Source organism: Eubalaena glacialis, chromosome 3 (genome assembly GCF_028564815.1).
Source record: "Eubalaena glacialis isolate mEubGla1 chromosome 3, mEubGla1.1.hap2.+ XY, whole genome shotgun sequence".
NCBI classification, from domain to species: Eukaryota; Metazoa; Chordata; class Mammalia; order Artiodactyla; family Balaenidae; genus Eubalaena; species Eubalaena glacialis.
In genome coordinates, this window is record NC_083718.1 from 27,761,295 (window position 1) to 27,778,108 (window position 16,814).

General features: G+C 33.6%; 1 protein-coding gene across 1 annotated transcript in view; it reads right to left on the bottom strand.

Annotated features, from left to right (window-relative positions):
- CATSPERE (catsper channel auxiliary subunit epsilon) overlaps nucleotides 1-16,814 on the bottom strand; it is a 268,765-nt gene that overhangs the window by 144,274 nt on the left and 107,677 nt on the right. Inside the window, exon 9 of the mRNA XM_061185394.1 lies at nucleotides 7,914-8,406. Within this exon, the coding sequence (XP_061041377.1) occupies nucleotides 7,914-8,406 (493 nt within the window). The remainder of the gene's footprint in view (nucleotides 1-7,913; nucleotides 8,407-16,814) is intronic.

Below are 16,814 nucleotides of genomic sequence, written 5' to 3' on the forward strand. Positions count from 1 at the left end.
AGACCTAAATAGACATTTCTCCAAAGAAGATATACAGATTGCCAACAAACACATGAAAGGATGCTCAACATCACTAATCATTAGAGAAATGCAAATCAAAGCTACAATGAGGTATCACCTCACACCAGTCAGAATGGCCATCATCAAAAAATCTACAAACAATAAATGCTGGAGAGGGTGTGGAGAAAAGGGAACCCTCTTGCACTGTTGGTGGGAATGTAAATTGATACAGCCACTATGGAGAACAGTAGGCAGCTTCCTTAAAATACTAAAAATAAAATTACCATACGACCCAGCAATCCCACTACTGGGCATATATCCTGAGAACACCATAATTGAAAAAGAGTCATGTACCACAATGTTCATTGCAGCTCTACTTACAATAGCCAGGACATGGAAGCAACCTAAGTGTCCATTGACAGATGAATGGATAAAGAAGATGTGGCACATATATACAATGGAATATTACTCATCCATAAAAAGAAAGGAAATTGAGTTATTTGTAGTGAGTTGGATGGACCTAGAGACTGTCATACAGAGTGAAGTAATTCAGAAAAAGAAAAATAAATACCCTATGCTAACACATATATATGGAATCTAAAAAAAAAAAAGGTTCTGAAGAACCTCAGGGCAGGACAGGAATAAAGACTCAGACGTAGAGAATGGACTTGAGGACACGGAGAGGGGGAAGGGTAAGCTGGGATGAAGTGAGAGAGTCACATGGACTTATATATACTACCAAATGTAAAATAGATAGCTAGTGGGAAGCAGCCGCATAGCACAGGGAGATCAGCTCGGTGCTTTGTGACCAGCTAGAAGGGTGGGATAGGGAGGGTGGGAGGGAGATGCAAGAGGGAGGAGATATGGGGATATATGTATATGTATAGCTGATTCACTTTGTTATAAAGCAGAAACTAACACACCATTGTAAAGCAATTATACTACAATAAAGATGTTAAAAAAAAAAGGACACTGATGAAAGACATTAAAGATGACACAAACAAATGGAAAGATATAACATGTGCTTGGAGTGGAAGAATTAATATTGTTAAAATGACCATACTATGCAAGGCAATCCACAGATTCTATGCAATGCCTATCAAATTACCAATGGCATTTTTCACAGAACTAGAACAAAGAATTTTAAAACTTCTATGGAAACACAAAAGACCCCAAATAACCAAAACAATCTTGAGAAAGAACAAAGCTAGAGGAATCAGGCTCCCTGACTTCAGACTATACTACAAAGCTACAGTGATCAGAACAGTATGGTACCGGCAGAAAACAGACACATAGATCAATGGAACAGCATAGAAAGCCCAGAAATAAACCCACACACTTATGGTCAATTAATCCACTACAAAAGAGGCAAGAATATACAATGCAGAAAAGACAGTCTCTTCAATAAGTGGTGCTGGGAAAACTGGACAGCTATATGTAAAAGAATGAAATTAGAACACTCCCTAACACCATACACAAAAATAAACTCAAAATAGATTAAAGACCTAAATGTAAGAGCAGATACTATAAAACTCCTAGAGGAAAACATAGGGAGAACACTCTTTTTTTTTTTTTTCCTTTATTTTTAATTAATTAATTTATTTATGGCTGTGTTGGGTCTTTGTTTCTGTGCGAGGGCTTTCTCTAGTTGTGGCAATCGGGGGCCACTCTTCATCGCAGTGCGCGGGCCTCTCACTGTCGCGGCCTCTCTTGTTGCAGAGCACAGGCTCCAGACACGCAGGCTCAGTAATTGTGGCTCACGGGCCCAGTTGCTCCACGGCATGTGGGATCTTCCCAGACCAGGGCTCGAACCTGTGTCCCCTGCACTGGCAGGCAGATTCTCAACCACTGCGCCACCAGGGAAGCCCCGGGAGAACACTCTTTAAGATAAATCACAGGAATATTATTTGAGGTCTATCTCCTAGAGTAATGGAAATAAAAGCAAAAATAAACAAGTGAGACCTAATTAAACTTAAAAGCTTTTGCACAGGAAAGGAAACCATAAACAGAACAAAAAGACAACTTACTAAATAGGAGAAAATATTTGCAAACCATCTGACTGACAAGGGATTCGTCTGCAAAATACAAAAATAGCTCATATAACTTAATAAAAAAACAACCCAATCAAAAAATTGGCAGAAGACATAAATAGACATTTCTCCAAAGAAGATATAGAGATGGCCAACAGGCAAATGAAAATAAATGTAAATCAAACACTCCAGTCAGAATGGCCATCATTAAAATGTCTACAAATAATAAATGCTGGAGAGCGTGTGGAGAAAAAGGAAGCCTCCTGCACTCTTGGTGGGGATGTAAATTGGTACAACCACTGTGGTGGACAGTAAGGAGGTTTCTTAAAAAACTAAAAATAGAGTTACTGTATGATACAGCAATCCCACTCCTGTGCATATATCCAGAGAAAACTATAATTTGAAAAGATACATGCACCCCAGTGTTCATAGCAGCACTATTTACAGCCAAGACATGGAAGCAACCTAAGTGTCCATCAACAGATGAATGGATAAAGAAGGTGTTGCACATGTATACAATGGAATATTACTCATTTTAAAAAAGAATGAAATAATTCCATTTGCAGCAACATGGATGGACATAGAGATTATCATATTAAGTGAGGTAAGACAGAGAAAGAGAAATATCATATGATATTGCTTATATGTGGACTCTAAAAATAAGAGAAATGAACTTATTTATAAAACAGTAATAGACTCACAGGCATAGAAAACAAACTTACGGTTACCAAAGGGGAAAGTGGGCAGGGAGGGATAAATTAAGAGTTTGAGATTAACAGATACACACTACTATATATAAAATATACAAACGACAAGGACCTACAGGGAATTATATTCAATATCTTTGAATAACCTATAATGGAAATGAATCTGAAAAAGAATATATACATATAAATAAATATGTATATAACTGAATATATACAACAGAATATATATATACATATATATGTGTATATATATATATATATGAATCACTGTGCTGTACACCTGAAACTAACAGAACATTGTAAATCCACTATACTTCAATTAAAATAATTTTAAAAAAGATTTTCTAATTTCCCTGAGATGTCCTATTTAACACATGAATTACTTAGAAGTGCATTGTTTAATTTCCAAGAATTAGGGTATTTCCAGATATATTTCTGTTAGTGACTCTTAGTTTAATTCCACTGTAGTTAGAGAACATACTTTATATGATTTAAATTCCTTTAAATGTGTTGAGGTTTGATTTATGACTCAGTATATGGTCTATCTTGGTAAATGTTCCATGAACGCTTGCTAAGAATATGTATTCTGCTGTTGTTGGGTAGACTATTCTATAAATATAAATTAGATTCAGTTGGTTGTTCAGTTCTTCTATACAATTGTCTATTTTATCTTCAACTATAATTATGGATTTGTCAATTTCTTCTTTCACTTCCATCAGTTTTGATAGTTTTAATGTTTTATTTTTATTTAGTAAAATGATTTTTAGGGGACTTCCCTGATGGTGCAGTGGTTAAGAATCCGCCTGCCAGTGCAGGGGATATGGGTTCGAGCCCTGGTCTGGGAAGATCCCACATGCCCCGGAGCAACTAAGCCCGTGCACCACAACTACTGAGTCTGCGGTCTACAGCCCACGAGCCACAACTACTGAGCCCATGTACCACAACTACTGAAGCCCACATGCCCTAGAACCTGTGCACCACAACTACTAAGCCCACGTGCCACAACTAATGAAGCCCGTGCGCTCTAGGGCCCATGTGCCACAACTACTGAGCCCGTGTGCTGCAACTACTGAAGCCCGTGCACCTAGAGCCCATGCTCCGCAACAAGAGAAGCCACTGCAATGAGGCCCATGCACCGCAACGGAGAGTAGACCCCACTTGCCACAACTAGAGAAAGCCTGTGTGCAGCAACGAAGACACAATGGAGCCAAAACCAAAAAATTTTTAAAAATTATTTTTAATTCCCCTTGAAATGGTGTTTGTCCAAATGGTTATTGTAATGTGTATTTGTAAAATTTCAAATCCTTGATGACTTTCCACATATCTGTTTTTAAAAAGTTGATTTCTAGTTTAATTCTGTTATGACCAGAGAACATGCTTTGATTTCTCTTCTTTTAAATTTGTTAACGTTTGTCTTATGTTCTAAAATATACTCTATCTTTGCTAATATTCCATGTTTACTTGAAAAGAATATATTTTCTGCTGTTGTTGGGTGGAGTATATTTTACAAATGTCTACTAGGTCAAGCTGGTTAATTCAGGGGTCAGCAAACTTTTTATGGAAAGGGCTATATAGTAAATATTTAAGTTTTGGTCCACATACTCTATTGCAAATTTTTATCAGTGCTGTTGTAGGGCAAAAGCAGCCAGAGATGATACATAAGCAAATGAGCACGGCTATATTCCAATAAAACTTTTTACACACAAGACAGCAGACTTGATTTGGGTGAGATGCGCAGTAGTTTTCTGACCACTGGTGCTATTTATCCTTGTACATCCTTGCTTGTTTTCTGTCTACTTGTTTTATCTATTACTGAAAAAGGACTGTGGAAATCTTCCAACAATTTTGTGGATTTATCTATTTCTTTTTTCCATTCAATTAATTTTGGTTCATATGCTATGAAGCTTGTTTGTTAGATACATACACATTTAGGATTGCTATGTCTTCTTGACAAATTGACCCTTTTATCATATAATGTCCCTTTTTATCCAATTGTTTTCCTACTTTGTCTGATATTAATAAATCCACTCCCATGTTCTTTAATTAGTGTTTGCATGATATATCCTTTTCCAATATATTACTTTTAATTCAACTATGTCTCCTTATATTTAAAGTGGGTTTCTTATGGGAAGCATACAGTTTGGTCTTTAAAAAAAAAAATCCAATTTGACAATCTCTGCCTTTTAATTAGTAATTTTTGGCCATTTACATTTATTGAAATTATTGACATGTTTATAGTTAACTACCATTTTGTTGTTTTCTGTTTGTATCCTCTGGTTTTTGTCCCTGTGTTTCCCTTTCCTGTCTTCTTTTAGGTTATTGAAAAATATTTTTTTTTTTAGTATTCCATTTTAATTTATCTGTTGAGGTTTTTAAAACTCTATCTTATATAATTTTTTACTGGTTGCTCTAGGGGTTATAATAATGCATTTAACATTTCAAGCATAATGAAGAAAGCTCACTACCCCATAGGTTCTTTTATCCTTCTGCATTTATGCTGTAATCATCATGTATTATATCAACATACATTAAAAAGCCCACCAGAAAATGTTGTATATTTAAAATTTTGCTTTTACATATCATACATATTTTAAGGACTTAAGAGTATAAAAATATAAAAATTAAGAGTATAAAAATAAAAAAATTTTATACTCTTAAGTTTTAAGGAACTTGAGTATAAAAATATATAACTTGAGTATAAAAATAATAATAATTATTTTTAATATTTTTACATAATAATATAATCTATTATTATTAGATTAAATACTATTTAATCTAATAATTATTAGATTAGAATAATTTTATTTTAGCTAATTAAATAAATCAGATTAACAAATCTAATTAAATAATTTTATTAAAATGATTTTAGTCTAAAATAATTTTTACCTGTATATCTACCATTTCAGTTGTTTTTTACTCATTACTGAAGTTTTAAATTCTCCATTTCCCTTCCACCTGATAAGCTTCATTAGACATATATTTCTTTTAGAGTAGGTATTCTGGTAACAGATTTTCTTAGTTTTCCTTCATCTGAGAATGTCTTTATTTCTCCTTAATTCCTGAAAAACATGTTTGTCTGGAATAGAATTCTATGCTGATGATCCTTTCTTTCAGTACTCTACTAATACTGCTTCATTGCCTTCTGTTATCTATGGCCTGTGATGAAAAATCTGCTATCACTTGAATCATTGTTCTCCTATATATGATGTATCACTTCTCTCTGGCTGCTTCCACATTTTTTTTCCTTTGGTTTTTAGTAGTTTGATTATGAGTTTCTTTTACAACTACATTGTTTGGAGTCTGTTGGGCTTCATGGCTCCATAAGTTTATACTTATTATCAAATTTGAGAAGTTTCTAGCCATTATTTATTCAGATTTTTTTTTCTACATGATCCTCTCTCCTCTCCTCCTTGGACTCCAATGTCATGTATGTTAGACGTTTTGCTATTGTCCCACAGGTCTCTGGGGCTTGGTTCAACTTTGACAATATTTTCTATTGTTTACATTGGAAATTTTCTATTGATATAACTTTAGTCTTATTGACTGTTTCCTCTGTCATGTCATATCCATTCTGCTATTGAGCACATCTAATGGATTTTATTTCAAGTTTTCTAATTATAAAATCTCTGATTTTTATTCTTAATATAGTTTCAAACATTCTTATTCTTGAAGATAGTTTTATTGAATGTATATAATTTTAGGTTGCCAATAACTTTACCTCAGTTGAGTATTTCACTGTCTTCTGACTTCCATTGATTCTGTCTAATTGTTTTACTGTCTTTACTTTGTAATTTGTCCTTTCTCTTTGGAAGCTTTTAATATCTCTTATTAGTCTTTGATACCCTGCAATTTAATGATTTTGTATCTAAGCGGGTTTTCTTTTCTCCTATATCAACTTGGATTTATTAATATTTATGGATTGAGGATTGATATCTTTCTTTAAGTCTGAAAAAGTCTCAGCTCTTTCTCTTTCTTGCTAAAATTTCATTTTGGAATTCTGGTTAGATATATGTTGAATCTTCTCTTTCCCATTCTTTCTTTCATCTCTCTTACCCTCTTTTTCTTGGTTTTTCCCTTTCTCCCAGTTTTTCATTTTGTTTGATTTCTTCTTATCTACTTCCCAATGCACTAGTTATTTTTGTTGTATCCAATCTTCTATTTAAGGTGATCATTGAATTTTACATTTCAATTTTTGTTAGTTTTATCTAGGTTATATTTTAACATTTATTTTTACATATTTAAAATTTTTGAAATAGAATCTACATACAGAAAATCGACCAAATATAAATAAATAAATAAATAGCTGGAAGATTGATCACAAAGCAGAAATCTGTGTAATAGCTACCTAGATTAAGAAATAGAATATAATCAGAACTCCCAAATATCACACATGCTCTCTCCCAATCACTACATCTTTTCTTTCCAGGATAACCATTATCCTAAATTTTATGGTAATGACTTCCTTGCTTTTAGTTTTACTCGTTGCCTTGTCATTTGATAGATTCCTTTTTTCTCATGGTTTCCAATTTCTTTTCCATTTATTTAAATCTATTAAAGATATTTTAGATTCATTTTATTCTCTGTCATTGGTGGTACACCTCTGTAAAGAGGTCTCTGAGAAGCTAGGTCAGAAAGATAGAGTTATTTACAAGCATAAATAACTCTACAGGGACTTCCCTGGTGGTCCAGTGGTAAAGAATCTGACTTAGCAGGGGAGTGGGTTTGATCCCTGGTCAGGGAACTAAGGTCCCACATGCCATGGGGCAACTAAGCCCATGTGCCACAGCTACTGAGCTCATGTGCCTCAACTAGAGAGCCTGTGTGCCATGAACTACAGAGCCCAAATGCTCTGGAACCCATGCACCACAACTACAGAGCCCACATGCCCTGGAGCCTACCCTCCACAACTAGAGAAGAGAAAACCTGCACACCACAACTAGAGAGACACCTGTGTGCCACAACAAAAGATCCTGCATGCCTCAACGAAGATCCCATGTGCTGCAACTAAGACCCAATGCAGCCAAAAATAAATAAAATAAATAAAAAATAAATCTTAAAATATAATTCTACAAAGAGCTGCATAGTATAGTCTCTGATATATCACTGCATTAAACAGTATGGTAAATATATCTAAGTGTGCAGGTATAATATACACATACGTAATCTTTTTACTAACCTTCAATAAATAGTTGATCCAACACCATTTTCTTGATGTAATGCCAATAATTCCACCATCAGGAAGATTTACATTGCTTCCCAGTCCTTTAAATGCATTATAATTTTTAAAGTAAAGAATACCATTTATTAAAAAAAATATTCCATCCTGTGATAGGGTCACATCAGACACACTGTGTCTTTCATCATCAGTCAGAGTGTTTGGAGGCACTCTGATTCTGGTCCAAGTACGGAATGAATCATTTGTCTGAAAGGTCTCCATATCAGCTACCACAACAACAAACGAAGGAACACAAGCAGCCCAGTCTGCCATTAACTGACTACCCTGTGGTGAAGAGACTGGTAAAAACCCAGGAATCTCAGGTATTGTTAACAAAGAAAAAGTCAGCAGGAAAAAAATATCTGCAGTAAAGCAATCTTGAAAAGCCACCTGATTTCCTCTAATCTCCTTTAGCACATCATCTGCTGTCATCGGTATCGAGATATGCCAGGTCCTAAGAAGAGAAAAATAGAAAATATAAGAATAAAATGCACACCCTCCTTCTCATCCATCTTGCATGGTGCTGACATTTATCATCTTTCATAAAAATTTTTATTTTTATCAACATAAGTCTGGGTAAAACAAAACAAATAGTACTAAAACATTACCACTGCCCCATTTCTCCTCATTCCTCACTTTAGTTCCCAAAGAAAAAGTTTTGACTCTTACAGCTCTTTGTCCTGGAATGTGTCTCCATATTCTCAAACAAATATTCTTATACTGTTCTCTTAGTATATAATTTTATACATTATTGTCTTCTTATATGACAAATGAAAATGTATCTGTCTCATAATACCTACCCATACATCTCCTCTTCTCTCAAGTTAATATCACAGTGTTTAGCTAAATGTATAGTATTTACATTGTTATTAATATATATTGTTTACTACTGAGAAATGTTTAATTATGTTTTCTTATATTTATGTTTATTTAAAATATTTCTCCTAAAGTTAATAATTATTTCATTTAAAAATTTGTTTAGTTTTCTAAGTTTTCCAATAGGTAATTAAAATGGTGCTCCAAAATATTTTCCATGTGGTAACTGCAGAGGTAATCTAGTACTTGTTTCCTGGAGTTTCCCTTTATTACTCTCTGGGTTGAAGCCACGATTTACTGGATCCAATGGTTTGATCTTTCTTGTTTTGTTAAAACACATTTTTCAGTTCCTCTCTGTTAAAGGGTATGTGAACATAAAGTTTTTGAGACCCTGAATCCCCAAAATATCTTTATTTTACATACCTGCTAGATAGTTTGGCTAGGTAGAGACTTCAGAACTTTGAGGGCGTTTTCTCCAGCCTCACGTATTTAGCTTTACTAATGGGGAAGTCAGATGACACACTGACTCTTGTGATTCAAATGAGTTGCCTTTCTATAAGTTTTTAAGATTGTCCCTTTTTTTCCTTTGTATTCTAAAATTTGACAGAGCTGGGTCTATCTTTTGAAGTGGACACAGAGGAATCTGTGAAAACAAGCACTCTGACATGTATCTTAAAACTTATGAAAAGTTCTAAGGAGAGTTTCTCAGCAGGGCAATCCAGGAGACATCAGGCTAGAGGATGTTCAGTAAATGCTTCTTGAGTTTCCTATTTCCTCAATGAATACACACTTGGTTGTGGTGATGGCATTCTGACCACTCAGAATGAGGTCCTGCCAGGTGAAGGGAGCCCCATGCTGGGCCAGTTGTAGGAATGTCATCAAACCTCTATGCCCTAAATCATGGCACCATTAAACTTGGTGCAGTTACTGCTTTGGGCAAACTGCACCACTGACTCTAACATTGGTTTCAAGCACATTTTAAAAAAATCACCAGTATCATTTTGTTATTGTCCACTGGCTACATAATAATCTCATATACACAGCCATGGTACAATTATGTATTGGTGACTATTTTGTTTGAATGGATAATTGGTTATCTACAAGACCTAGGAAAAACCCAGCGCTCAAGGCCTGGCCATGGCATACTGAGCTTTTCAGTTTCCCATGTCTATCATTTTGTTTTCAAACCTTTGATTTTAAAAAAAAATTATGACTACGTTTATACACTTTTCAATTTTTTTCTTACTTGCTTCTCATTTTATAGCATCTTAATCTTCTTTTATGTGTATAATATCTTCTCTTATTTCTGTGAAGATGCTATTTATATTTTTTGTGAACTTTTCTTTGGCTCCCTGCTGTGTGCTATGTTCCCTGAATTCAGTTGTTCTGTTTATTGATTTAGGTCTCTTACATTCATGTTGGAGGCTTTCTGTAACTGGTTGCCCTTGGCTGTCCATTAATATTTACAAGAGTATCAGTAACAAGTGGTGAGACAGCTTTGAGGAATACCCCTTACTCCTACTGTGCCCCACTCTGCTTCTCTCCTCCTGATTCTAAATTTAAGTATTTCTGACCAGTTAATCCAAAGAAGAATCCTCTAGCCTGCCAGGAGGATATATGCTAGGTTTCCATATTCAGGGAGCATGACTGCAGGCACCCTGGGGATTTCCAATTACTTCAGAATTCCCTTCTGCAAGCTCTTAATTAACAGAATTTCTGTGCTCTACTAAGTCAGTTACCAGTTCTCTCTATGCTTTCTATCTTCTGTGCTTGCTTCCTTTCCCATTGTTTGTTTTCATAGGCTTGCAACTTTAAAAACGTTTCTCCTTGTTATTTTAGCAAGATTATGGAAGAGAAAAGAGATAAATAAATATATTTAATCTGCCATGTTTTAACTTATCTGCTCTAAACTGTATTTCATTAAGTCATGTTCTGGTTAGAAACTTCAGTGGCCCCTAAATTATATCCAGCAAAAATTCAAACTATTCCAATACTTTTCATGGAAGGTTCATTTTTTTCCTATTCAATTTCACTTGCCATATTATATTTCAGGTGTGTTCTTTTTTTTTTTTTACAAACTAATCTAATATTAATTTTTTTAATTAATTAATTTATTTTTGTCTGTGTTGGGTCTTCGTTGCTGTGTGTGGGCTTTCTCAGGCTGCGGTGAGCGGGGGCTACTCTTCCTTGTGGTGCACGGGCTTCTCATTGCTGTGGCTTCTCTTGTTGCGGAGCACAGGCTCTAGGTGTGTGGACTTCAGTAGTTGTGGTGCATGGGCTCAGTAGTTGTGGCTCACGGGCTCTAGAGTGCAGGCTCAGTAGTTGTGGTGCATGGGCTTAGTTGCTCTGCAGCATGTGGGATCTTCCTGAACCAGGGCTTGAACCCATGTCCCCTGCATTGGCAGGCAGATTCTTAACCACTGTGACACCAGGGAAGTGCCAGGTGTGTTCTTTTTGCCTTCCAAACTGTTTGTACCCCTCCCTTCTCTTAGAATACCCAGTCTCTCTTCTCCATCTCTATATTCTACTGGTCCTTCAAGTCCTACTCAAGAATTATTTCTTCTATTTTGCTTTCTTGTTTAACCACAAAATATATCTTTTATAAGGACAATCTTTTCTAAGCCCAAATTAATCAATCCAATTATGTAGATTTTTTTTATGGCATCCAAGGCAACATTCTTTAAATGGATATCTGACATTCTGTACATATGCATATTTTATTTCTATTTCTTTTAAAATATCATTTATTTACTAATTTTTAAAACAAAATAATAAATCATGTTATACAAGAATATATGATACAAAACACACACCTTAAAGAATAATACCAAGATGAACACCTGTGTAATAATCACCCATATCAAGAATCAGAACATTGCCAGTAACTTGGACATTTCCTGTATGTCTCTTCCTTCCCCCTCTTCCACCCACTCACATATAGTCACTGGCCTGATTTTTTAAAATACTGAGATATAATTGACATATAACATTTTATTAGCTTTAGGTGTACAGTATATGATCTGACATTTTTATATATTGCAAAATGATCACCACAGTAAGTCTAGTTAACGTCCATCACCATACATAGCTATAAAAATTGTTTTTGTGATAAGAACTCCTAAGATCTACTCTCTTACTAACTTTCAAATATACAATATAATATTATTAAATAGAAAATATAAATATAAAAATCCACTAGTATAGCTGGATACTTTAAAACTTCTCTATCAGTAGTTAATAGATCCAGCAGGCAGAAAATCAGTAAGGACACAGTTAAACTGAAGAGCACCATCAATCAACTGGATCTAATTGACATTTAAAGAATACTTCATCCTAAAACAGCAGAATACACATTCTTCTCAAGATCATATGGAGTATTCACCAAGATGCACCATATTCTGGGCCACAAAACACACTTTAAAAAATTAGAAATCATCAAAGTATGCTCTCATATCACAATGTAATTAAGCTAGAAGTCAATAACAGAAAGATATCTGAAATTTCCTTAAATATTTGGAGATTAAACAACACAATTCTAAGTAATATATGGATCAAGGAAGAAATCTCAAGTGAAATTTTAAAATATTTGGAAATAAATGAAAATACAACTTATCAAATTTGGGAGATGACCTGAAAGCAGTGTGTAGAGGGAAATTTACAACATGGAATGCATACACTAGAAAAGAAGAACTAAAAATCAATAATCTAAGCTTCCACCTTAAGAAACTAGAGATAGAAAAGCAATATAAACGTACAGCAATCAGAAGAAAAATAATAATAAAAATTAGAGCAGAAATCAGCAAATTGAAATCAGAAAAGCAGTAGAGAGAATCAATGAAACCAAAAGCTGGTTCTTTGAAAAGATCAATAAAGTCAATAAACTTCTAGCTGAGCTAAGAAAAAAAGACAAAGGACACAAATTACTAATATCAGAAATTAAAATGGGCCATCACTACTGATCTCATGGACATTAAAGAGTAATAAAGGAATACTCTTTATTAAATGAACAATTAATGGACAATTTTATGCCCACAAATTTGATAACTCAGATGAAATGGACCAACTGAAAGATACAACGTACCAAAAATCACACAAAGAGAAATAATGTGAATAGGGATATATGCATTAAATAAAATAAATAAATAACCAATTACCTTCCAAAACAAAAAGCACCAGGCCCAGACGGGTTCATTGGTGAATTCTAACATTTAAGGAATATAGGATGTCAGTACTCTATAATCTCTTCCAGAAAATAGAAGCAGAGGCAATACTTCCCAACTTATTCTATGAGATCAGCATTACTCTAACACCAAAACCAGATAAAGACATTACAGATAAAGCTACAGACATTTTAAATCCAATAATGTGTAAAAAGAATTATTTACCATGACCAAATGGGATTTATTCCAGTTATGCAAGTCTGGTCCAACATTAAAAATCATTTAATATAGTCCATCACATAAACAGGCTAATGAAGAAAAAGCATATAATCTATCAATAGATGCAGTAAAAGCATTTGACAACATCCAACACCCACTCATGATAAAATCTCTCAGCAAACTAGCAACAGAGGGGAAGCTTCCTTGACTTGACAAAGGAGCATCTACAAGAACATACAAAAAACTTAATGGTGAGAAATTAGATGCTTTCCTCCTAAGAACAGGTACAAGACAAAGATTTCTATTCAACACCATACTGGAAGTTCTAGCTAACACAATAAGACAAGAAAATGAAATAAAAGTTTTACAAGATTGGGAAGGAAGTAACAAAATGTTCTTTGTTTACAGATGACATGATTATCTATGTAGAGAATCCCAAAGAACAGACAAAAAAATTCCTGGAACTAATAAGCAATTATAGCAAGGTTTCAGGATACAAGGTCAATATCCATGCTTTAAAAAACTAGTTTACCACATATATGTATTAATAAACTACATATTATTTAATTTTTCAACTTTTTGCATTTTATATAAATGGAATCATACTGTACTTTTCTTCTACGACTTGCTTTTTTCATTCAATATTATGTTTGTGAAATACATTCATGTTGATTTGTGTTGCTGTGTTTATTTTTCACAGCTGTATAATGTATATATTCTATAGCATAATTATACTAGAGAATGTTTATCCATTTCTCTATGAATGGAAATTAGTGTTTCAAATTTTTTCCTATTAGAAACAATGCTGCTACAAATATACTTTCACACATCTCTTGATGCACCTGTGCATGGATTTCTCTAAGGTATATACTGGTGTTGAATTGCGGAACCATTTGATATATGCATCTTCAACTTTGGCTGACAGTGTAAAAATATCTTTCAAACTGTTTGTGCCAATTTATACTTCTACTAGCAATGTATGTAAGTGTTCCCATTGATGCACATTTCTATGGTGTGAATGTTTGTGTGTGCCCAGAATTCGTATATTGAAAGCCTAATGCCCAATGCGATGGTAATAGTAAGTGGAGCCTTAGAGAGGTGCTTAAGTCCTGAGGGTAGAACTCTCATAAGTGGGATTAATGCCCTTGTAAAAGAGGCCCAAGAGAGCTCCCCAGTCTGTTCCACCACGTGAGGATACAATGAGAATTCTGACACCCAGAAGAGGGCCTTCAACCAACCACACTGGCACCCTGATCTCAGACTTCCAGCCTCCAGAACTGTGAAAAATAAACTGTTGTTTATAAGTCACCCAGTTAATGGTATTTTGTTATAGAAGCCTGAATGCTGAAACATATTTTCACCAACAACAGTCGAAAATGTTAACATATTTATCAATCTGGTGTGTGTAAAACAGACCTCTCTGGGCTATTAATATTTTTCTCTAATTGTTAATAAAGTCAAACATCATTTCATGTATCTATTAATGAGTTATCAAATCTTTGCTTTTATAATTTGAGGTACTTTTATTGATTATAGAAAATTTTTCCTGAGGCAATAAAGATATTTTCCTATCTCTTTTTAAAAGTTTTTCAGTTTAGCCTTCCACATGTATGTCTTCTGAGGTTATTTTATTATTATTGTCATTATTATTAATCTCAGATTATTTTAATGTATGATATGAGGTAAGTAATTATGATATGAGGTAAGAATAAAGTAAAGCTTCATTCTGTCCCTATTAAGATGATCAGGTAGTTTTCTCCTTTAATCTATTAATGTAGTAAATTACATTAAAACATTTAAAATATTATATTAACCTGCACCTCTGGTATAAACCAACTATATGTCATATTTGTTGTTGTTATAATTGGTATAAACCAATTATATGTCATATATCTTTTCATATATTGGTGGATATATTTTACTAATATTTTATTCAGAATTTTGTATCTAGGTTCATGAATAAGATAAGCCTATAATTTTTCTTTCTCATATAGACCTTGCCTGAATTGGTATATGATAATTTGCTAACTTCATTTTGCAATCTAGGATTGGAATGATCTGTGCTAGTGCTCTCTCCCCGCCCCCAAAGATTGTTAAATACTGATTAAGTTTCTTTGCTCAACTTCTATATTTCTTTTTGAGTCACCTTTAAAAAACTGTATTTTTCTAGAATGTTTTCTCTTTAAGTTTTCAAATGCATTGGTCTATAACTGTTTATGTATCTGCTACATCTCTAAAGTATGTTTGTTTTTAAAAACCTAGATTAGTCTTTCCACATTTTTTCACATTACTTGTTCATGTAAACCCTTTTATCTTAACTCAATGCCACCTCTAAGATGGTATCTAAATGGATCTCTCTGTATTATCACCTAGTGTATTTCTTTCATAGTTCTTGATACAACATATTATATTGTTTACATATTGTTAATTATCCATTTCCCATCTTAGAATTTGAATTATAATAATTTGAATTCTTGAATTCCCAATTAAAATTTGAATACAGAAGGTAGGAACCTTAACTATACCCCTAGTTTCTAACAGTAGCTTGATTAGTAGATGTACAACAAACAAGTGTTGAAACAATTGTGGAAATCAATTGACATACATGTGCCAAAAAACTAAGTTAAATCTATACTTATTCTGTATCTAGTTACCATAAAGTTGAATTTCTTTTGTTTATTAGCTAGACATATAACATTTTATTTTATTAAAGTACAGTTGACATACAATATTATGTTCATTTCAGGTGTACAACATAGTGATCTGACAATCAAATAAATAACAAAATGATCACCATGATAAATCTAGTAACTATCTGTTACCACACAAAATTATTACAGTATGATTGACTATATTCCTTATACTGTATATTACATCCCTGTGACTTATTTTATAACTACAGGTTTGTACCTCTTAATTCCCTTTACTTATTTCTCTTTCTAATAATTTTGTTACTAGTGTATAGAAATGCAACAGCTTTCTATATGCTACTTTTGTTTCCTGCATCTTTATTGAATTTATTTTTTAGTTCTAATAGTATTTTGGTGGGATCTATAGGATTTTTAATATATATAATACCATGCCATCTGCAAACAGTTTTACTTTTTCCTTTCCAATATGGATTCATTTTATTTATTTTTAATGTCTGATTGCTGTGGATAAGACTTTTAATACTATGTTGATGAAAGTGGAGAGACTGGGCACCCTTGTGTTGTTTCTGATCTTAGGGAAATGCTTTCAGCATTTCACCGAGTATGATATTAGATGTGGGTTTGTCATATGTGGCCTTTATTATGTTCAGGTATGTTTCTTTTATACCCACTTTGTTCAGAATCTTTATCATAAATGGAATTTGTGAAAAGTTCTTTTCTGCATCTACTGAGATGATCACATGATTTTTATCCTTCATTTCATTAATGTGGTATATCACATTGATTGATTTGTGGATATTGAATCACCCTTGTTTTCCCGGGATAAATCTCACTTGATTATGGTGTATGATCCTTTTAACGAATTGTTGAATTTGGTTTTCTAATATTTTGTTGAGTAATTTTGCATCTGTGTTCACTAGTGATAATAACTTGTAATTTTCTTGTTTGTAATGTCTATGTCTGGTTTTAGTATCAAGGTGATGCTGGCCTCATTGAATTAGTTCCTGCTCAATTTT